This window comes from Budorcas taxicolor, chromosome 11 (assembly GCF_023091745.1).
Source record: "Budorcas taxicolor isolate Tak-1 chromosome 11, Takin1.1, whole genome shotgun sequence".
Taxonomy (NCBI): Eukaryota; Metazoa; Chordata; class Mammalia; order Artiodactyla; family Bovidae; genus Budorcas; species Budorcas taxicolor.
Window position 1 is genome coordinate 20,894,228 of NC_068920.1, and position 25,100 is coordinate 20,919,327.

Here is a 25,100-nt window from a genome sequence, read left to right on the forward strand (position 1 = left end):
ATACGCTTATAGCTGTTAGTAATATTATTCCTGGGAGAAAACATTTTTTACCTTAATTACAGAATTATTACAATCCAAGAACTACTTGCGAGTTTTCACCTAAGCTGTATTTCTAGTACTAATTACATAGTTAATAACCGACAACCCAGTTAAAAGTCTACAGAAGGTGTTTTGTTTATAGTGTATCATCCTCCTCTAGGAATTTTAGTTTACTGTAGTTCAGTCAACACCTAATTTATGACTTGGGGCTTCCCAGGTGGCTTTGACGGTAAAGAATCCGCCTGCCAATGCAGGAAACCCTGGTTCGATTCCTGGGTCAGGAAGATCCAGGAAGGGAATGGCTAACCACTCCAGTATTCTTGCCTGGAGAATCCCGTGGACAGAGGAGCCTGGCAGGCTACAGTCCATGGGGTTGCAAAGAGTCAGACATGACTGAGCGACTGAACTGAACTGAAGGTATACACGTACAATCATGAAATAATGAGGAAAGGTTTTGTGGTATCATTTAATTGATTCACTCAAGCTATACTTTATTTGGAGAAACCACCTTTCAATCCTTTTACTTTGGACCAATTAACATTTATTCTACATTCACCAAAAAACCCTCTAGACTGTAGCATCAAAGTAAAGAAAAAGAGAGGAAAAGATGATATACAAGGTTGTTAGAGGTTTTTAGTGGCACCAAGAAATAATCCAACCTAGAGCTATTTTTCCCTGAAAGACAAAGCAATTCCAAATGCTTCAGTTACTCCCAACAGACAACAATGTACTGTTTTGTTAATGATTAACCTGAGTCATGAAAGTTGGCAAAATTCTAACAGCAACCACTTCAAGGTGTTACAGTTTTTTCTTTTTGGATTTTTAAAATTTCCCTCAAGAGAACATATAACTACTCCAAATTTTTGCTTTCTGAAACAGTTTAAAAGAGGGAGTGGGCATTATGGATCCAGGCAGAGTGAAACTTCTATGATGATAGACTATAATATATGCATTTGATGCTACCACTTGGTTCATCCCAGCACAGGATTCTGGAGCTCTGCCTATAGCATAAAATCATCTATACTGAGACTCCAGTAAGCAGTATACTAATCTATGAAATGGGAGCTACACCAAACCTCCCCAACCCCCAATCTCTCTATATCTTGTAGCAGCCAACCTTATTACTGAAACTCCTATTCACCTATACATGAACACATGTACTGGATAAATCTAAACTCTTTCGGAGCTACTACATTATCTTATAAATCCTTTTATATTCTTATTGTATACATCCCAGTTGGAATTATGCTATCCTCTGATTTTCAAACTGAAAACCCATTCCTATTTGAGCACTTACTTCTATTCATCATCTTCAAATATTACCCACCAGCATTCATATCTTACTTCTTTTCCAGTACTACCCTCCCCCCGCCCCCACACACACTGTGTTACAATTAGCCAATGTTTTCTTCCCACTTGGCTTTGTTATATACACACCACAACTGGGGAGTAATCTGAGGACAAGGCAGTTCAATGCTCTCAGAGAGAGACATGTCCACGTATATCATCAAGTTTATCTACTTTTTCTAATTATTGGCCCATCTCAACATGCAATTCACATTTTTTTTCTTCTATACTTGCCTCTTAGAGATTCCATTTTAATGCAGTCCTTGAATTCTAAAGGAATAGTTTCTAAGGTCTTTTGCCTAAAAAATTTACACCTGAACTATCACTACATTCAAAAGACAAGACACCATTTTTTAAAAGCCTGAAGTACAACAAAGTGTAACAAAAAAAACTGAGATGAAATCATGATTTTATAATTAAGATTTCTGACTATCTCAAGGGCATCTCACCAGGGCTCTTCAGAACATCTAAGACACTTCCTTCTTTCAGGGTTTTCGCCGCTCTGAAAGGGCTCTCGCAATCTTCATCTTGCTTCTTCTTATAGCTTGTACTGTTCACTGCAGTGGTATCTTGAGCTGTAATTTTTGTAATTGTAAAAGATATTACGACAAGAAAAAGCAAGTTACATGCATTAGAAAGATCTTTCAATCAACTTCTAAAAAAAAGAAAAAAAATTACCATAACCCAAAGGTAATGAACAACAAAGGACTGTACATCTCTCCTCCAAAAGAGTAAACAAATATATATATAAACTATATATAACCTATAAATGAGTCAGTTATACATCCACTATAATGATAAGAGTCAATGAGTTCACCAGTAATCAAGAAAATCAAAACAAATCTTACAGAAGATATGGCAACTGGGACAAGCTCAAACACTGTATGAAATATGCCTTGATTATACAGAAACTTTAACAATTGATTTAAAAACAACATTCAGACTTTCCTGGTGGTCCAGTGGTTAGGAATCAGCCTGCCAATGCAGGGAACATGGGTTCAATTGCTTGGCCCAGGAAGATTCCACATGCCCTGGGGTAAGTAAGCCCACGAACCACACCTACTGAGGCCTGCGCACCCTCCATAGCCTGTGCTCCCCCAAGAGAGAAGCCACCAAGACAAGAAGCAGAGAGCAGCCCCTGCTTGCCGGACTACAGAAAGTCCATGTGCAGCAAAGAAGATCCAGTGCAGTCAAAAATAAAGTTTTTTGAACTTTTAAAAATGTTTAAAGCTTTTAAAAATGATTGTTTAAGTCAGATACTTCTTCTAAAAATTCACCCTATGATTGAAAATACCTGTCAGTTATTATGCTGAAAACCTGAATGATAAATACGTGATAAAAGGGTCTAGCTACATAAATTACAGAACACTGACATGATGGAATGCTATGCAGCCACAAAAATCATTCTCAGAAGAACAGTTACGGGAAAGAGTAGGTTAGGAAGTCCAGAAGATTGTGCCTGTTTACATCTAGAGTAATGCTGTTACTTTTTATGTTTCCCAAACTTGCTAAAATGAACATATACTTAAAATAAGTATAATATTCTTATACTTAAAATACTTTACACTGTGAGTATGATGATCATTTTGTCAACACATTTTTAAGGGGGAGTGCTTCTGTTTACAGATGAAGCATCATTTGAAAATTACCTGGCAGTTGCATCTGCGTGTGTGAGCAGAGTAGCGAAGGTAGGAGAAACAAGACTGGTCGCAAAATGGCAAAGGCTGAAGCTCAGTGACGTGTATCTGGGGATGCAGTCTACTACTCTATTTCTGAGAACGCCTGAGATTTTCAAAAGTATGAATAACCAGGTTTTTTTAAGTTTTCACCAATTTAGTAATAATGGGTAAAGCAGTTCAAGAAAACCTATCTACCCTTACTTCACATCATGAGCAAAAATTAATTCAAAATGGATTGATGATCTAAATAAGAGAACTAAAACCAAACTAAACTTTTCTTGAAAAGAAAACCTAAGAGGTACATCTTCATGACCATGACAATGAATTCTTAGGACACCAAAAGCACAAGAAAAAAAAACTAAACTTCACTAAAATTAGAAATCTCTGCATCCAAGGACATAAGCAAGAAAGTAACAAGACAATCAACTAAACAGGGAAAAAATACTTGCCAATCACATATCTGATAAAGATCTAGTAGCCAGACTATACAAAAAGGCAAATAACTCAGCAACACAACGAGAAACCAATTTTAAAAATGGGCAAAGGACTTAAACAGACATTTCTCCCAAGAAGATATGTAAAAGGCCAAAAGAACATGAGAAGATGCTAAACACAAAGTCAAGTTTTTTAAAGCACAAGCCATCCATCGTCCTTGCTTGGTCCTGCAATAAATCTTTCTCCATTAAAAAGAAAAAAGAAAGCTAAACATAGTCCTCAGGGAAATAAATGCAAACCAAAACCACAATGAAGCATTGCTTCATACCCACTAGGACGGCTATCATCAAAAAAAGGAAAAGAATAAGCATGGTGAGAACATGGAGAGTCCTACTGGTGCGAATGGGAAACAGGCTGGCTGCTGAGAATAAGTTTCATTAATTCCTCAAAAAGTTAACTGTAGGACTACCATCTGACCTGTCAACTCCATTCCTAGGTACATCCTCTAAAGTACTGAAGCCAGTATTGAAACAAATACAAGCACATGTACTTTTATTAGCAACACTATTCACAATAGTCAAAAGATGGAATAACCCAGATGTCCACCAACAAATAAACAGGTAAGTTATGGTGTATCAAAAGAGCGCAGCATCTTTCAGCCACAAAGGAATGATGCTAACAGTATACGTTACGACACAGATGAACCTTGAAACGTGAGAAGCCAGATGCAGACAGTCACACTGTGTGATTCCAGAACAGGTGGATACACAGAAATAGAACATGGATCACTAGCTGCCAGCAGTTAGGGGTACAGGAAATGGAGACAAACTGGTTAGGTTTAGGATAAACGTGTTTTGTACTAGTTAAGGTGGTGACTGTACAACGCTGTCCATGTAGTAAATGCCACTGAATGTTTCCCTTTAAATGATCAACTTCGTTCCTGTCATTGTTTAGTCTCTAAATCATGTCTGTCTCTGCAACCCCATGGACTGTAGCCCGCCAGGCTCCTGTGTCCATGGGGTTTCCCAGGCAAGCATACTGGAGTGGGTTGCCATTTCCCTCGCCAGGAATCTTCTCAACTCAAGGATCGAACCTGTGTCTGCTGCCTCGGCAGGCGGGTTCTTTACCACTGAGCCACTAGAGAAGCCCATGATTACATCTTATCTCAATTTCACCTCAATAATAAAAATGTGCAAAAACCAAAACACCATACCTACTTCTTACAACTGTGTTAAAACAAAGAAAAATCGGCTTTTATGCATTATCACATTCTATATTCCTTTACAGTCAAAATTGAATTGCTTTTAGAATTTAAGGTAAATTTTAAGGATTTCTTCAAATGTACTCAGAGACGGAAAAAGATGATAATGTGAAAATTAGCTCCTATCATACAGTAATTAACCATGACTTCCACATTTTCAATCAGCTTTTCAATTACCAAAGTGGTAAGAAACAGAAGTGTCAATGTAAGAACAATTCTATATATACTACTTAAAATACACGTCTTATAAACTCTTGAGTAATTTCCCCACATGTAATGAAACATAAAAGTTTTAACAAACTGTTACTCATTCAGGGATCATTAGTAAAGCATTAGTAAAAATGGAAGCATTTTAATGCCTTTCCCTCATAACCAGGCATGAAAATGCAATTTATTCTTTCTTGAATTCACAGTAACATTAAAGAAAGAAAAATCACATGTTAAGTACACCCAAAATATACTTGTTACTTTCTCGTACACAGGGCTGTTTTATTCAACAGAAGTTAGGACTGCAAACATACCAGTAAAATTCTTATTCTGTGCTACTTGCAGAACTTATACTCTTGTCTTCCAGACCATACAAACCAAAGACCTTCTCAGCTTATGGGTCCTGGTTCTTTGATATTCTGATTTAAAAAAAAAAAAAAAAATCTATCTATAAGGGAAGATCTAGTTTTTTAAGATTCCCAAACTCAGCAGATAGTCAACACTTCTGAATAAGGCAACAGCCCCATAACTGATATCTCAGTCCATAATACCCCTCTCCCACCCACACCCCCTCAACACACTGCTGTTACTCCAAGGAACCATCTCACACCGCGCCCTGCACAGTATAAAAATCATGCCGTGTTTTCCTATCATTCAAATTAAAATTCAGTTATTTAGCGTAGCACTCAAGAATCTTTAGAACTTAAAGCTACCTCTCAATCTCATGACAAATTAGTCGCTATTTTCAAAGTGCATCAGACTTCTCCTCTTGTTCGCTTGTATTTGCTGTTTGTTGGGGGAGAAGCCGTTCCTCTCAATTCTTGACCTGAGCAGTTTAGCCCAGATGATTCTTCATTTCCCAAGCACCCAATACTTGAGAGCACACATCATGACCACCACAGCAAATTCCTATGGTCTATTTATCTATTCAAATCGATAATTTTTTGAGAAATAGCCCATTTTTTTGAGAAATTATGTACTACTACTGTCTGCAGAGGCTAATACAATCCTTATGCATAAAAATGCTTGTGAACTCACGAGAAACTCTGAGATGGAATCCACTGTAATTACAATGTGGAACACCCTTGAATTTCTTGTATTGAGATTTCACTTATAATAAACTGTCACTTTTTTGGGATTAAACAAAGACTGGATAAATTTGCTATTGTGACCATCCCCTTCACAAGCTGTAACTTATTCACATTTAGGGAGCTAATTATATTCACATAAAAGCATTTATAAGAATGACCAAAGGTAAAATAAGTAATTTGAAATATTAACCAATTTTTATGTAAAATATTATGAGAAAAAGTGTCTTACCTGAACTACCTGTAATTGGTTCTGAAACACTACTAGAGCCAGAAAGTTCTGTTGTTTTTGCCACAGGCACACTAAATGTAAATCCAATCTGTAGAGAGAGAAGTTGTCCTTTAACTGTCCATTTAGCTTTAAACAATCTATCAAATACAAAGCTCTATTTCAAGTCCAAAAAGTATACTGGATTTCACATATTCTAAGATTCACAGTTTTTCCTATTTTAAATCTCTAAAATCGGTGTGCTTCTTATAATGAATGGTGTGTCTTTAACAAGAGCATTTTAAATTTCTAAAGCATTTTTTCATTCAAAGCATTACATAAAATAATAATGTGTTCCTGATGCTCACTTTTGGGTTTCTAAATGCCATTTCCTAATAAAAAGTATGAGACTTCATGGACATTGAGTAGATTTCAGGCATTTGGCAGGGAAATTACAAAATGATCTGGAACATCTAGTTGTAACAGAAAACAAGGACACAGTAAAAAAACAGAAGGTAACATGTCTAGTCAAGGCTCTGGTTTTTCCAGTGGTCATGTATGGATATGAGAGTCGGACTGTGAAGAAAGCTGAGCACCAAAGAATTGATGCTTTTGAACTGTGGTGTTGGAGAAGACTCTTGAGAGTCCCTTGGACCGCAAGGAGATCCAACCAGTCCATCCTGAAGGAGATCAGCCCTGGGTGTTCTTTGGAAGGACTGATGCTAAAGCTGAAACTCCAATACTTTTGGCCACCTCATGCAAAGAGTTGACTCACTGGAAAAGACTCTGATGCTCCGAGGGATTGGAGGCAGGAGAAGGGGATGACAGAGGATAAGATGGCTGGATGGCATCACCGACTCGATGGATCTGAGTTTGAGTGAACTCCGGGAGTTGGTGATGGACAGGGAGGCCTGGTGTGCTGCAATTTATGGGGTCGCAAAGAGTCGGACACGACTGAGCGACTGAACTGAACATGTTAAAATGATACACATGCCAAACAGAGATGGGGCAACTAGAACATTAAACTTATGTACTATTTTCTTTTTTAAAAAATATTTACGTATTTAGCTATGCCAGGTTTCAGTTGCGGTATGCGGGATCCAGTTTTCCAACCCGGGACAGAACCTGGGCCCTCTGCACTGGGTGGAGGGGCCACAAGCTGGCAGGCAGAGTCCCAGCCACTGACCACCAGGGAAGTCTCCAACTTATATACCATTCTTACTCAAAATATTTACTATGAAGAAACAAATATATAGTGGCACATAAAACCTTCCAACTTTTCTAGATTAAAGACAATCCAAGAGACATGCTAACTAAATGCAATATGACTTAGTTGCTAAGTCTTAACTGTAACTGGATCCGGTACCAAGAGAAACAAAACAGCAATTAAATGAGAGTCTGAGGCTGATGGGTAAATCTGAATGTGCACACGATATTACTATTAACATCACGTTACATTTTTTGGGTATGCAAAGAAGTACCTTTTTTCTTAGGCGATACAAAGAAAAGTAAGGGTACCAAAATATCTCCATCCTAACTTTCAAATGGTACATGAGAAGATACATACATATATACATACACATATATTTTGTGTATAGATGTTCAAAGTTTTCTGTACACCGGAATTTTTTTGGTAAGAAAAATGGCATTTCTTACCACCAATGGTATCTTAGAGCTTAAAAATACAGTATGCCTTTGGAATCAATCAATATGAAATACTCTTTGCTTGCTACTTACAGATGACGGAGGTAGTACATCTGACTCAGTAGATTTTACAATTGGAGATGAAAATCTAAACAAGGGGCTGCCAGTGCTGTTTGGAGAGGTCACTTGTACCTGGTTTTTCAAATTATTAAAGAAATGACACAAAAAGCTTTTTAGAAAAAGAAATTGGCAGTGAAATAGACCTTAAGCAAATTACAAAGAAGCCAAAAGCATTTTTTTTTCCCTTTTAAATTTAAAAAATCACTTTTAACTTCTGAAAACTACTCAACATGTAACTGTTGTTAAGATTTGGCTTCCTCTTCGAAGAGGAATGTACATGATCTTGGAGGGAGATAATTACTTAAGGGAATAAAATAACATCTATAAGAAAATGTTCAGAAAAAGTAAAAGTTAGGAAAAAAAGCATACAAATTTTAGGAGCATGTTAGTCCTAAAGATGTTAATCCTACTTGAGAAATTTTTTTAAAAAGCAGAAATTCATTATTAACCAAAAATAAATAAAGTATTTTAAACGGAAATTTTGTTTGAAAACAGACTTACAATACACTCTTCCTCTAATACATTCACAAGAATTGAAGAATGTTCCCATTATGAGGTACCTTTTCTTTAAAAGCCAATGCTATTTCCGTTTTTCTCAAATTTCTGAGTTGTTAATTCCCATAGTGAAAATTAAGCACTGATTTAATCAGATTAGCTTTTTTAAAATAAAGAAAAAACAAAAAGCACCTCTATGGTACAATGGTTTTTTTACCTTATTTGTTAATGATTGTGAAGGACTAATGGGTGATGGAGAGGAAGTTGTGATCACAGAAGAACTAAAATTGAAGGTAGGCAGTGAAGAACTGGTGATGGGTAGAGAGATCTTCGGTAATACTGGTACTTCCACTTCCTAAAACACAACATATTTTATAATGACAAATTTCATCTTTTGTCATTCTGTTGTATCAACGTATTTTCAGCTAGAACGGATATAGTTACATGCAAATTCAGAATAAACAGGGATGAGGTAGCATATGCAGTGTTAACCATGTAGGCTCTTGAATAAGAAAAAACTAAACAAGATTTGAATCCCAGCTGTGCCACCATCCAGAAATGTGACTTTGTGAACCTATCTGTCCTCAGTACCAATTTCCTAGCTGGTGAAAATGGGAAAAAAAAAAAAAAAACATATCAGAGTTGTGGTTTAAATACGAAACAAAGTCACTTTTGGTCTTGGCATGTAACATAAGCATTTGATGAACATCAGTACTGATGAGTTTGGTGAACTGCTTCGGTTTTTATTTCAAGGTAAGCAAAGATCTCCACTAGTCTCAAATGACCCATATTAGAACAGACAAAAATTGAGTTCCACTTCCGCTAATGGTGGAAGACCTTGTATTTAACCAATGCTCTTACAAGTAACAATTATAGGTGCTTGACAATATATTAAAAACAACCATCTGAAAACATCAGAAAGCAACCAAAAGCAAGTAGATATTGGAGGGAAGAAGATACTGGGAAGAAGGGAGGAGTTTCTTGTCCTCTTTGAGTTGGTGCCAGTTGTACAGCTGAAATTCAGAGAAAACTGCAAATCTGTTGATTGAGGCATTCAAAGGACAGACTAGGGTGACCACAGTAGCTAGAAAATAAGGGGAGATGAAGTGCCACAGAAGGGGAGTCCCAAGTCTGCATATAAACTCTCCAAATCTCTGGCAGAGCAAATCTGTGTAAACTACAGGTGTATAATAAAGGCACTTAGATAAAACAAAACTAAAACCTGCTCTACAGGTTCTTCAGGGTGTAGGGAAATGACACCAAATGGAAATTCAGATTTCTGGAAGAAGTGGAGAATATGTGAGTAAACATCTCTTCCTTTTAGTTTCTTTAAAATACACATTAAGTATGTAAAGCAAAAATGTATTGTGGATTTACAGCATATCTAAATGTAATATAAATGATATACAGCATAAAATACCAAGGAAAAGGGGGTGGTAAATCAAACTATAAAGTTACAAGATTCTTAAATCTTATAGGAAATGATCAATATTAACACAAAGTAGAATTTAGAAAGTTAAAGACACCATAATCCCAAGAGGACTGTGTAAATTAGGAGAAGGGTCAGAGATATAAAACCAACAAAAAATGGAATGCTAAGAAATATCCAATTAACCCAAAAGAAGGAAGCTTTCAAAAAGAACAAGAGAGAAATTTAAAAATGGGGAAAATAGAAAATAAAAAAGGTAGACCTTAATCCAACCATACCAGTAATTATGTTATTTATAAGTAAACAGGCCAATTAGAATATTTAAAAAAGGGCAAGCAAGACTCAATTACATGCTGTCTGTAAGAGATTTACTTACATTAAACATAAAGACAGATAAATAGATTGGAAGTTAATGGATGGACAAAAATTTAACTTGCATATAGTAGTAACCCTAAGAAGGCATATTTTAGTATCAAAGTGGCTGGCTATATTAAATACCAGATGAAGTAGATTTCAAGACAAAGAATATTTCCAAAGACTTTTTTAAAGAACATTTAGTAATATTAAAAGGGGCAAACTATTGAGAGGCCACCTTAGATAAGGTGTACATACCAAAGAGGGCCTCAAGATAAACAAGCAAAAAATGATATAATTAACAGGAAAAAGACAAATTCACCAAGTAAAAACTGCCAACTTTTAACTCGTATCTCAACAATTCACTAGACACATACCTCCCTTCCCCACTCCCCACAAAATTCAGTAAGAACAAAGATGATGTTAGAATTAGTATCAGTCATCGTATCTGACACTCAGCAACCACAGACTACACATTGGTCAAGACTCAACAAGCAGACCATGTGCTCGGGTACAAAGCAAGTCTCAATACATTTCAAAACATTAAAATCATGACTAAATCCACTTCTAAATAATCTATGGACCATATACGAAATCAAAAAGAAAACTAGGAAAATCTTCTCAACAGAAGCACCACTATAAATCTTCCAGAGGAAAACACAGGAAGACTTTTTTTGTAGACAGGGATAGGTTTCTTAGTAAATATAACGGGAAAAATGTTTAAGTTCAGACTTCATGAAAGTTAGAACATCTGCTAATCAGAAAATACTGTTAGAAAAAGGAATAGGCAAGTCAGACTGGGAGAAAATGTTTTAAGACACGTATCTTGACAAAGTACTTGGATCTAGAATTTATAAAGTTCCTACAATTCAATAATAATAAGACAATCCAATTTTTAAAAGACCAAAAGTTCTAAACTAACACTTCTCAAAAGAAGATATTATGGCCAATAAACACATAAACAAGAACAAAATATTAAGAGGGAAAGGCAAATTAAAATTACAATGAGACATCGTCATACACAAAGCAGAATGGCTAAAATTTAAAAGATGACAATCAACTATTGATAAAGATGTAGAGTAACAAAAGCCCCACCCACTGCTGTTACAACTGCTTTGGGGAAAACAGTCTGTGAGTCACTTAAAAAGTTAAACGTATATCATACAGCCTCAGAACTTCATGTCTACCTTTGCTGTCTACCTGAGACTATCCCAACATTATGTGAATCAGCAGTATTCCAATATAAGATGAAAAGTTTTGGGGGAGAAACCCCACAGGCTAGGCAACCAATTTGGGCAGCCACAAATTATTAGTATCTCTTTCCTCAGAAATGTGGAGACCGTAACTTGAGTGGAACAAAGCAGGGACAGACAGGTTAGGGGAGGCATCCTGGGGTGCAAAACCAGCAGTTGGCAGGAATAGAGAGGGGGGTCCAGAGAAGGGAGAAGGTGATAAAGGCGGTTTGATTTTCATAAAACTCCTCACAGTAAACCAGATAGTAAAAGTCAACAAATTTTTAACCCCCCTCCAAATGTCTCAAAGCAGCGAAGTTATATTAAACACATATCTATCTGCAAGACAGCTAAAACTGAGCTATATAGATCAGTCTAAGCTACAGCTGAAGATCCTAGAAACCGTATCTTTAAAAACAGAAACTAAAGGGAAATAAAACTCACAATCTATCACCTGGTAAACAATAAACCAAGCTAATGCTTTCCTCTTATCAGGATAAACTTTTAAGAAGGTGGGGCCACACATTTTACTAATAAATATAAAATCTTTTCTAAAGAATTAACTAATCCTTTATTAATGAGATACTCACTTTGTTATGTATACACAGGCAAGGCAAATAACTCGTTTTCTAAATGTAATGAATCAAATCAATATAAAGAGTTTCAAGCAGAAAAGAAAAATTTGCTAAGTACAAAATTTTATATGCTACATGATCAACTTTATTTTTAAGATGTTATAATGCAGTAATACATTCCCTCCCTTCCCCACACTCTAGTGCAGCAACAAGTAGAACCTAAAGGCAAAGAGTCTCAAGACCCGTAACTGAGCCAAGGTCCCCAGCATGATCTCAAATATCAGAACCCAACAGGCATATGGCAGAAAGCCCAAACTGCTAAAGTCAAGCTTCTGACAAGTCAAAGAGGCACAAGCCCAGAACTCTTATACTGGAAAAGGGGAGATTAAAAAAAAAAATCATGAAAAACACAGACCTCTCACTCTAAGCAAGGCTGCAAAACAAAATACCAATAGATACAAAGGACACACACACACAGAGCAATTTCAATCAAAACATTAATTTCAGTCAACAGAAACTGTTACAGAAGACCTCCTACTTAAAAACCTAAAAACATACTCCTAATTCCTCATGGGTCAATGAGAAAGTCACAAATACAATTTCAATTAGAAAAAAAAGCACAAATCAAAGTACGATGTAAATAACTTCAAAGACTGAGCTAGGCTGAAACTGATTTACAGAAGACTGAAATGGACCCAGATGCAACTCCACGTAGTTAGAAAATATATAGTGCAACCTAGACAGAAAAGTTAATTTAACCAATCTCCAGTTAGTCCTTATCATTTTCAAACTTTCAAGTTCAGTATACATAAAGAATTCTTCCCAGTAAAAGAACCCAAAGGGGGAAAAAAGTGCATCAAGAGAAAACGCAAAATGGCCAAGAAACTCACAAAATGATGTCTCCTCACCCTAGTAAAGAAGGAAATGCAAATTAAAAATCCAATGGCATACCACTTCACATTCATAACATTAATATTAAAAAGAAAAAAAATCAAGTACTGGTAAAAATACAGGAAAACCAGATCTATCTACTGTTATGTGGAAGCATTAAACTGTACAACTACCCTGAAGAGCAATAAGGCAAGACGTGTTCCATCCCCTACAATCCAACAATTCCATTCCTAGACAAGTAGCCTGGAGAAAGTACTGCATGTGTGCTGGGGGAGATGTGCATATATGCTCACACTGGCGTGTACAGGAATCAACCCAAATGCACCCTGCAGAACGGGCTGTGCTGAGTCTTCACACTGGATAAATATGTAACAGGGAAAACCTGCTATTTTTTGCAAAACTGATAAATTTCACAAATAATAAGGAAAAGGCCCATGAGACAAACACGTCATGTTTCAGGAACAGGCAAAACCTAACTACATAATAGTATTTCAATGGTCAAATAATTTCAATTGCAGTAGTTTTATTTGAAAAATTATGGCTTTAGACTAGTGATACCCAAGAAATTTAAGGTATTAGATTAGGTCACAGTGAAGATGGTTTAAAAAGCCTGATAGTTTAAAACACACACACGCTTTTAAGGAACTGTTTCAATGGCAGATAATTCCTGTGCTGGGTCTCTCCTAACCGCATCCTTCCAAGGGACCTCCAGGTGTCCCCTCATCACCGCATCAAAACTTCTAATAATGAACTTCAAGGTATTAAGATACTTCAAAATACATGTTCAAGAGTGTAACCTTACCTCCTTCTCTTGAGGTTTAGATGCCACAACACGTGTTCTCTCTCGCCTCATCTTGCCACCTCCACCACCTACTCCAGGAGATATACCATTGGCTGCAGACATACTGAAATTTGGATAAGAAAAGCCACTAGGCAAAGAAAAAGAAAATTAAAACAAATGATATATTACTCTGGTCCATAACTTGTTAATTAATACTAAAAAAAAATCGATCTGCCAACAATTAAGAAAATAAATTTTCAGCTGAATGTGATTTTAAAAGCTCACAGATTTCTATGTGTAGTTTTCTATGTGTGTAGATTTCTATGTGTGGTTTCTATTTCTTTAAACTTTTTAATCTTCGAGAAGGCAGATACATATCAAATATAGGCCTTACAAAAAATATAAAGAAGCTTCACTATAAAGATGACATTACCTTTCTTGTTGCTCTCTATTTTGTCCTGGTGTTGTATTTTTTTCATAATCAGTCTAAAAAAAAAAAAGAACATATTTACATAGCTGCTTATTTAATTTTAACACCACCTTTTTATCTGTGAACTTTAATATTTGGAAGCAGGAATTTGACAATTGTTTAGTTAATGAATTTTAAAATCTACAACTTATACCCTGTCACCTGAATGATGACCAAGAGTTACAGTGAGATTATATACATAAACTGATAATAAGCACAACTGTCTTTTAAACAAAACTGTAGCATGCAAATTTAATACACATTATCAACCACACAAATACTTTTACTTATGGCCTATTAAATGTGCAATCAAATTTACACGGACGGTCCTTTTGAAATGATTCTCTGCAACTTAAAGAGTTCTTCCATCTAAAGGAATCAGGGTTCCTTGGAGAAATGGCTGATTTCAGGGCTGGGGCTGAAAACTCACAAGATGAGCCTCGGTTGTTTTACAATATTAAAAAGCAACTAAGTGGTTGGAAAATGATGTGAAAATATTAAAAGGACATGAGCCAGTTCAAAGGCCAAATATGGGACAGTAAGCATCAAAATAAATAATGCTAGTAAAAGATTACAATCTTATCAAATTTAAGAATTTACACTGACTTAAACAAATAAATACAGAGAAATACATACATAGAGAAAACTTCCTACAGTAGAAAACCAACTTCATAAGGGTAGAAGAAACAGTAGAATTAGAAAACCACCATTTGGCATCTACAAATACAAGATTCAGGCAAATATCATCAAAACTGCTAACAGTGGTGGGTAAAAAGGATATTTACACTCTCAAAGTTATCTTATTAGTTATAAAAGGTACAATACTAGCAACTTCACAGTGAAGAAATCCCATCGACACCACCTAAACTGCTGATCACAACATCAGTGCGGGACAAACTGGCAGAAAGTGCCCTGTAATATGATACTGAGAAGAGTTCAGAATTTGTTCTGTGGTATTACTACCAAAGGTGCCTAACCAGAATCTAATCATGAGCCAACAAACATCCTTGTACTCCTTCAGAAATATCAATGTTATGAAATACCAAAAACCAAACCCCCCAAAAACCAAAAAACCCATTCTAGACTAAAGGCGATAAAGAGATTTGACAAATTTAAGACATGATCTTCCATTTTTGTTCTTTTGGGACAACTGGCATCTTAACAAAATTTGCAACTAACAGTATTGTACTGATGATAAGTTTCTTTCTGGTCTGGGTAACTTCTTCAGGTATGTGAGGGAATTTCTTGTTTGTAGAAATACAGAAAAAGATAAAGCAAATGTATTAAAACGTGGACTTCTTAAGATTTTTCCTGCAAGTCCAAAATTATGTTCAAATTATTTTTTAAAAGTCTGATAAAGCAAATATGACAAAATGTTAAAGACGGGTGAGTCAAGTTAAAGGAAATAGGTAAATACCGTACTATTCTCTCAATTTCAGTTTGAAATTTTTCAAGAAATTGAGTTGTCATGAAGATTCAATAAGCTTAAACCAACAAAGGCACAAATAGGAAGATGTTTTATAAATGGAAAAAGAACACACTTTAGTTAAATGACACAGGAAAACACACAGACCCAGCATATGAGACCAAGTAGAGGACAAATGATTGGGCCTTTTCAAATACCAATGTGCCTAGCAATTCTACTCCAGGGTGTAAGACCCAAGGGAAACAAATATCGATGTCCACAAAAAAACTGGCACTTGTATCAAAATTCATTGCAGTATTCATTACAGTGAAAAAGTGAAAAGAACCCAAATGTCCCTCAACTGATGAATGGATAAACAAAATCGCTACATCTAAACAATGAAATATTATTCAGCAATAAAAAGGACTGATGGTCTGATATGAGGTGAACCTAAAAACATTATGCTAATGATGAAAATGTGAAATAAGCCAAACACTAAGAACTACTTATTTTAAGATTTCATATATATGAAATGTCCAGATAAGTAAATCTAAAGAGAAAGATACACGGCTGCCTCAGGCTGGAGGTGGAGGGGTGGGAAGTGATGACTAATGGATATGAGATGTGGGGGAGAGGACGATGAGAATGTTCTACAACTGACTAGTGACAAAGATGAACTGTAAACGCACTAAATCCACTGAGCTATCAACTTTAAGGTGAACAGCAAGGTATGAGAATCATATCTCAATAAAGAAGTTATATAAAAATAAATACAGTGTGGTGAGGGTAAAGATTTGAGGTCTAGAAAGACAAAACCATAATTAACACACTTGTTTGGATACAGGCTCAAAAAAGCAGCTATAGGGAACTCCCTGACTACCCAGTGGTTAGGACTAGGTACTTTTACTGCCAGAGCCCCAGGGTTCAATCCCTGGTTGGGGAATTAAGATCACACAAGCTGAGCAGTGGCAAAAAAACAGCAGCTATAAACAACATATGAACTAGATTATTAGATAATATTAGGAAGGAACTGACATTAACTTCCTTAAACATGGTAACATAGGAGATATTAGTGTATCATATAGTATACCAAAGTACTCTGGGTGAACAGTCATGATATCTGAAATTTTCAAACAGCTCAACAACACAGACGAAACACACAAATAAAGGTAGTGTGGCAAAATTATTTAATATAAACAATGCTTGCTAGTAAACACTAATTCAGGATATGACCAAGGTGTCAACCATTAAAAGCCATACCAATTCATAATCACTAATTCACAAACTTTATGCATTATCTAGTTGCTAGACTGCAACAGTAAATTATTTGTACTTTACAATGTGTTCTTATTCATTTTAATTAATACTCAAAGACTAGTGAAAATAAACACATACTCACACTGTACTCTTTATCTATTCTTTGATTAGTCTTCCTTAATTCACCAGATGGAGTCAAAGATGGTTTAAAATAAACAGTTCGATTTGCTGCTATGGAAACTGGCTTTGGGATCATGAGTCTCTGAACAGGGGGGTACTGAGAGTCCACCTTACAGAGAGGCAGAAATCAAAGACAAACTTATTTTCATATACCAGCCATGCATGTCTAAAAATAATTTGACAATAGTTAATATAACCTAGAGACTATGAGTACCTAGTTCTAGAGAAATATACAGTGGGTGCAAACAAACACTAAGAGGAAAAACTAAAAGTAAACGAATGGGTATTAACATTTATATTATTAATTTATGTAAGTACTAATTTATTTAGACATATACCTATATATACAAATACTTTCAAAATGGTTTCACTATTTTATTCTAAACTTAATGACTTTTCACACACATGTGACACACACAAGGGAACTTCTGCAGAGCATTTTGACTATTCTAAGATTTTACAGGATGAGTTTCAAATATATGAACCAAAATTGATTTTGCCACATTTTCCCCAAATTACTATCTATATTTTCTTCAGTTATAAACATTTAACTAGCTATGAAAACATGAATTGCTTAAAATGTGTGCAAATCTCTCCAAGTAAACTTTCCTCCACTGTTATTTAAAAACCAAGTCTTTACAATTTAAGTCTAATTAGTAAAGCACAGTGAAGAATTCCAAATATTAAGATAAACTGGCTTCGTTATCAAAGAACACAAGTGTTATGTCAACGTCTTTTGGTACACTGAAACACAGCAAAACTCCAGTTGGTGTGAGATGACTATAAAGCCAAGAGCTCCTACTTTGTCCAAAGATTATAATACTATGAATACAGTCCTTTCATCCAGCAGCAGCTGTGAACAATGTTGGTTTCCAGGGCAAAGCCTCCATCTAGTCACTAGATCTTCCCTAAATCCTCATCACAAATGTGATCCTATAATTCAATGAAAGTCTATTCTGTAGACTGTTCTGATTGCAACTGTGAAACCTGAACAGCAATACTGTATCCTGGCCTTTATATTTCCTAGCATTCGCTACCAAAATTTTACTGAAACCACTGTTGTCGTTGTTCACTTGTTGTGTCAGACTCTTGCAACCCCATCAACTGATACTATACTCAATCACTAATAAAATTTTTGTTGATGAGAACTTCTCTTAATGACACAATTTTAAAATTTTATTTCTTTTTAAACAATCTGATATAAATGAGTCACCGAAAAGCAGATAATGGCTTAACTTAATCCCATCACAGCAGCCAATAATGAATTCCCTCTTGCCTTATTACAAATGTCTGAAAGGGAAAGTCTCAGTTGTGTCCAGCTCTTTGCAACCCGATGGACTATACAGTCTATGGAATTCTCCAGGGCAGAATACTGGAGTGGGTAGTCTTTCCCTTCTCCAGGGGATCTTCCCAACCCAGGGATCGAATCCAGATCTCCCACACTGCAGGAGGATTCTTTACCAGCTGAGCCATAAGGTAATACTAAAAATTGAGAAACAATGCTATCCCAAGAAAAAGTTCAATTAATCTTTCCTTTTCTGCATCAGAACTGCAGTAAAATAATGGTCATTTACCAATATCTTGAACACAGTTCCTATAATTAATTCAGAGATTTATGATAATTTTAATCAATTACTCCTGAGGGAACCTGGTGGTGTAATAAATGCTTTACAAGGAATGATGTGGGAATCTGCTTTCCCTTAAGGGCACTTAGCCATAAATATAACTGACAAAAATTATACCTCTTTAACCTTAACTATCAAGCATTTTTATTTCTCACAATAAAACCCCAAACTAATTTTAACCAAATAGAATGTGATAAAAAGGGTTATCAAGATATAACTGTATTATATTTTTCATTAGCTCTGCTGTCTTGGCTGACTGATAGAAGAAGATATGCAAACTGGAAATCCTATCACACATAACTGATTTGACATAATGTTTATCAGCAAAGTTTACAAAATAACTATGTTCAATGAGAACTTTAGTTCACTGAACTGCTAATTAAACATGTCAAGCTCTGTTTAAGCCTATCTTCATTTATCAAAAGCTAAGAGTTACTCATATAAAGACTGCCAGAAATATACAAAATAGTTAACTAATAAGAACCTACTGTACAACACAGGGAACCCAAGACTCTGTAACAACCTATATGGGAAAAGAACCTAAAAAAAGAGGGAATACAGGTATATGCATAACTGATTCACTTTGCTGTATACCTGAAACTAACACAATATTGTAAATCAACTATAAAAAGACTGCCAGGATACTGAAAATGGAAATGCCAAGACATAACCAATATATCCCACCTACTACATATACAGCATGTGCTAAGGCCCTCACAAGAAGCTGCAAAATCCAAGTTTAGAAGGCTTACCTTTTCCCTTTTGGCCTGAAGGTCTGTGGTGGTATCCATCCCACTCCTATCAAGAGGCTAAAGAAATAAAATACCATTAGAATGGATGGGAAACTGAAAAATATGATATCACCAACATGTGAAAATGTACCTCTTTAAAGATTTAGAAGTCCACTTACAGAATTCAGAGGAGAAGAAAAAACAGATGGAATTCTTTTTGCATCCTGTTAATGTTGAAATAACGAAATTAAGATTTCTCACTATGCTTAAATTTTGCTATACTCCTGAATTTAATTGTGATTTTAAAAACTTACCGCTAGAGGACTTGACATCTTCTCTAAGGACTGCAATATCCTCCGAGCTGTTGAACTAGTGACACCATAGGACTGTGCGTTGGGTTGCTTAGCTTTCATCTGTCTTCTGACTGGTGCCTATAGTGTAAACCTTGAGTTATTTGCTAGAACTTTATACTCTAAAGCACAAATTTCAGAGAGTGAAAATAACTATGAAACAGAATTTTATGTGCAAAGTGAAAAAGAATTAACTGTTAACAGCAACCTGTCTTTGGGTGGTATCATTAAGCTCATGTTCAACTTTTTTTCTTTATGCCTTAACTGAAAATTTCAATTCTCTGAACCCTGTGAGGAGCGAGGGAAGTTTGGAGAACTCAAGAGTACCTGATTTCAGGACTTACTATAAAGATACAGCAATCAAGACAAAGCACAGTGTTGACAAAAGGACACACACACACACACACACACACACACACACACACACACACACACACACACGTCAAAAGAATAGTAAGTCCAGAAATAGAGCCACATATACGATCAATTCATTTTCAAAAAAAGGTGCAAACACAATTCAATGGATAAAGCACAATCTTATCAACAAACAGTACTAGAAAAAAATGGACATTCATTTCTTTAAAAGAATGAATCTTGATCCACACTTCATACTATACATAAAATTTTAACTCGAAATGAATCAAAGGTCTAAATTAAAATCTAAAACTATGAAGCTTTTAAAAGAAAACAGAAGAAAATCTCTGTGACCTTGGGCTGGGTAAAAATTTCTAGACATAACACCAAAGGCATGAACCATAAAAGGAAAAACAACAAAAAAACAAAAACCTGATATGCTGAATGTCATCAAAAGTAAAAACTTCTCTTGACAAGGCATTGAGATAAGCCACAGAATGGGAGAAAATATCTGCAAAACATATATCTAATAAAGGACATACACCCTGAATAATGAATTCTCAAAACTCTTAAGAAAAAAAACCTTATTTAAAAATGAGCAAAAGGGATAGACTAAATTGCCAAAGGGGATTAACAGGTCTACACTTCCATATATAAAATAAGTCACAAGAATGTAACGTACACATAGGGAATATATTCAACAATATTTTAACAACTTTGTATGGCAATGGATAGTAACTGGTCTTATGGTTATTTCATAATATATAAACATATCAAGGCATTATGTTGTATACCTAAAACTAATATTTCATATTGTAACTCAATAAAATATTTAGATTTTTATTAATGGGCAATAACATTTGTACACGTACTTCACCCCAGATATAATGATGGTAAATAAGCACCATCATGGTCATTAGTGAAAGTGAAAGTGAAGTTGCTCAGTCGTGTCCAACTCTTTGCGACCCCGTGGACTGTAGCCTACCAGGCTCCTCTGTCCATGGGACAGAGTACTAGGCAAGAGTACTGGAGTGGGTTGCCATTAATGCAAAACCACAGTTAGTTAGAATTATCACTACATGCCTATTAAAAAATTGATGACAAGTGCTGACCGTATGGTGAGAATGCAAAGGGGTAGCACCCACTTTGGAAAACACTCCGGTGGTTTATTATAAAATTAATGCACATACCATGTGACTCAGCAGTCCAACTTCTAGGAATATACCCAAGAGAAATGAAAATTAATGTTCATAGAAGCCAATGGCACCCCATTCCAGTACTCTTGCCTGGAAAATCCCATGGACGGAGGAGCTTGGTAGGCTGCAGTCCATGGGGTTGCTAAGAGTCGGACACGACTGATCGACTTCACTTTCACTTTTCACTTTCCTGCATTGGAGAAGGAAATGGCGACCCACTCCAGTATTCTTGCCTGGAGAATCCCAGGGACGGGGGAGCCTAGTGGGCTGCCGTCTACGGGGTCGCACAGAGTCAGACACGACTGAAGAGACTTAGCAGCAGCAGTTTTAGTCACAATAGACAAAAATTAGAAATAATCTAAGCATCCTTTTACTAGTGAGTAGATAAGCAAACTGTATTATAACTGCAATAAGAAGGAATTAACTACTGATATATGTAAATACAGACTGATCTGCATAATGCATAAGTATATTATGCTAAACAGAATAAGCCACACTCAAAAATTACACAGTCTATGATTAAATTTATGACATCCTGGGGAAAAAAAACAAAACTACAGGAAAAGAAAACAGATACTGGTTGCCAAGAGGTGGAAGTACCAAGAAGGGTTGACTACAGAGTTGCACAAGGTAATGTTTTGGTATGATGGAAATGTTTATTCGTATTTTGAGTGCAGAAGTAGTTATTCAACTGTATTTATTTAGTTAAAACACAAATACTGTGATAAGGGTAAATTCTACTATATGTTACATACACCTCAACTTTTTAAAAAAGGAATTAACTACCACAATTTCTAAAACACACACACAAAAATAATGGATAAAATGTTCACTTTGGTCCAAAATATTATTATAGTTCCTAAATGAAAAGAATGTAATCCACAGTTATCATTTCGCCAAAGAAAAAATGGACCAAAACTTTTTTTGAGTGACAATAGTTAACTTATTTTTAAAAGAAAAAAAGGTATAAACCCTTCTATTCAAACCGACCTGATATGGTGTGTTTCGTAGTTTAGACTGTCTTACAGCGGCTGCTGCCCCACCATATGTTGTTTTTCCAGGGTAAAAAGGAGAATCTCCAAGTTGACTTGTTTTAAAAATTGAAGAGTTCCCAAGTGACTGCACAGAAACATAACGATAAATTATAAGACAAGCACTCAAAACTAATGTGGTTAAACCAAATCAAATTAGGACTCACAGGAGAAAGTGCTCCAAAGGCAGACAAGTTAAATGCTGGTTTTTTTGAGCTGGTGGCAGTGTGCTGTGAGAATGAATGAGAACGTTCAGCCTCTGGGGACCACAGAGGTGGCACTGAAGTGTTCTTTGAAACAGCTATATCTGAAATAAAAATATGCAATGCACAGTAATAACACTAATAACAATGCCTATGTTTTTATAAATAGAAAATGAAAATGACAGCCAAGTTAGAAAAAAATTATCCCATGAAATTTATTTTCAACTACCAAAATTATTTACTACCAAATGCCAAGAATACCTTTATCAGAAGCTCTTGAAGAAAACCCACTGGTGGTTGAGATGTTATCATCATCATGCTGAGAGGTAGAATCTTTAATTTCCTTTACGAGGGAAAATCCAGAACTGCCGATGGGGAATGCCGAAGATGTAGAGGGCTGACAGTGTAACGCAGGAGAGTCCAACATGGAGAAATTCAAATGGCTCCGATGAAGAGAAGGCCTTGTTAATACATCTGGATAATTTGAAGCGGTACTAGTTGTTGAGGGTTCTAAAGAGAACAGCAATAACATTATTAACACTCAGTTTAGAAAAAGCAATATACTATCAAAATAAAAGTGTTTGTTTCAAGAAAATATACTATATAATAAATATAACTTTCATTCAAAACACTGAAGCCTCCTGTGATAAGCACAATTTAAGATATTCTTTACCCAAACCAGGTTTTCGACTAACTGAAATTAACTTGCCTAACCTATTGCGAAAATACACTTTAGTGATCAAATATAAACAAATTTGGCAAAGAAGCAAAATACAAAATCAACATGCAAAAATCAGTTTTGTTCTATATACTAACAATGAAAAATAAGAAAGTTATTCCATTAACAGTAGCATCACAAAGAATAAAACACTTAGGAATTGACTAAGGAAGTGAAAGAACTTGCATGATGAAAACTACAAAACATGGCTGAAAGAAATTTAAGATGTAAATAAATGGAAAAACATCCCATATTCTTAGATTGAAAGACCTAAAATTGTTAAATGTCAATACTACCCAAAGTGATCTGCAGAGTCAATGCAATTCCTTTAAAAAAAAACCCAATGACCCTTTTTTGATGAAATAGAAAAATTCGTCCTAAAATTCCTATTGAATCTCAATGGACCCTTAATAACCAAAATAATCCTGAAAAAGAACAAGAATGGAGCTGTCCCACTTCCTAATTTCAAAAAATTATTACAAAACAGCAATCAAAGGCATGGTGGTGGCATACAGACAGACATGTAGACCAATAGGATAGAACAGAGAGCCAAGAAATAAACCCTTGCACACACGGTCAAATGATCCCTGACAGAGCGCCAACACCAGTCAATGGAAAGAACCGTCTCTTCAATAAATAATTTTGGGAAAACTGGATATCCACAGGCAAAAGAAGGAAACTGGACCGTTTCCTACACCATACACAAAAATAAAACTAAATGGATTAAAGATCTAAACATAAGACTCCAAAATATAATGTTTACAGAAAAAAACAGAAGTTTTAAGATGCCGATCTTGGCAATGATTTCTCAGATATGACAGGCAACAAGAGAAAAAAGACATGTGGGACTGTATCAAACTAAAAAAACTTTTGTGTTTAAGTTTTTAAAACTAAGACATGATAATCAAGAGGGAAAAGGCAACTTAAGGAATAAAAGAAATAGAAATAAAAATAGAAAATGTTTGCAAATCATATATATGATAAGGTGTTAATATCCAGAACATATAAAGGACTCCTACAATAATAAATCCAGAGAAGGCAATGGCACCCCACTCCAGTACTCTTGCCTGGAAAATCCTATGGACAGAGGAGCCTGGAAGGCTGCAGTCCATGGGGTCGCTGAGGGTAGGACACGACTGAGTGGCTTCACTTTCACTTTTCACTTTCATGCACTGGAGAAGGAAATGGCAACCCACTCCAGTGTTCTTGCCTGGAGAATCCCAGGGATGGCAGAGCCTGGTGGGCTGCTGTCTATGGGGTCGCACAGAGTCGGACACGACTGAAGTGACTTCGCAGGACAATAATAAATCAAATTATCTGAGTAAAAATTGGGCAAAGGACTTGAACAGACTCTTGTCCAAAGATGATACACAGTCAACAAGCATATGGAAAGATTCTCAACATTTCTAAACAGAAAGATGCATATTGAAACCAGTGAGATACCACTTCACACTCTTAAGGACAGCTACTATCAGAAGAAATTAAAAACAGAATTACCACATGACCCAACAACTCCACTTCTGGGTATATATCCAAAAGAACGGAAAGGAGAGTCTCAAAGAGATCTGTATAACCATGTTTATAACAGCATCATTCACAAGAGCCGAAGTTGGAAGAAACCTAAGTGTCCATCAACAGATGAATGAATAATGTGGTAAATACATACAATGAATATTACTGTTGTAAAAAGGAAATAAATTCCGAGACATAGAACGATGTGAATGAACTCTGAAGACATTCTGCTAAGTGAAGTGAGCCAGTCACTGAAGGAGAAATATTTATGATCCTACTCATTT

The 25,100-nt window shown here is 35.7% G+C and overlaps 1 protein-coding gene across 2 annotated transcripts in view; it reads right to left on the reverse strand.

The window, feature by feature from the left end:
- The window catches only part of NUP153 (nucleoporin 153), a 66,707-nt gene that overhangs the window by 21,994 nt on the left and 19,613 nt on the right, over positions 1-25,100 (reverse strand). For both annotated transcript variants that reach the window (XM_052647868.1, XM_052647867.1), the window contains exons 3-15: positions 22,848-23,096; positions 22,551-22,690; positions 22,343-22,471; positions 19,767-19,883; positions 19,632-19,676; positions 19,474-19,530; positions 17,059-17,205; positions 14,219-14,271; positions 13,807-13,933; positions 8,741-8,878; positions 8,002-8,100; positions 6,289-6,376; positions 1,836-1,961 (exon numbers count right to left, since the gene is read on the reverse strand). In XM_052647868.1, coding sequence (XP_052503828.1) covers positions 1,836-1,961; positions 6,289-6,376; positions 8,002-8,100; positions 8,741-8,878; positions 13,807-13,933; positions 14,219-14,271; positions 17,059-17,205; positions 19,474-19,530; positions 19,632-19,676; positions 19,767-19,883; positions 22,343-22,471; positions 22,551-22,690; positions 22,848-23,096 — 1,515 coding nt within the window. The remainder of the gene's footprint in view (positions 1-1,835; positions 1,962-6,288; positions 6,377-8,001; positions 8,101-8,740; positions 8,879-13,806; positions 13,934-14,218; positions 14,272-17,058; positions 17,206-19,473; positions 19,531-19,631; positions 19,677-19,766; positions 19,884-22,342; positions 22,472-22,550; positions 22,691-22,847; positions 23,097-25,100) is intronic.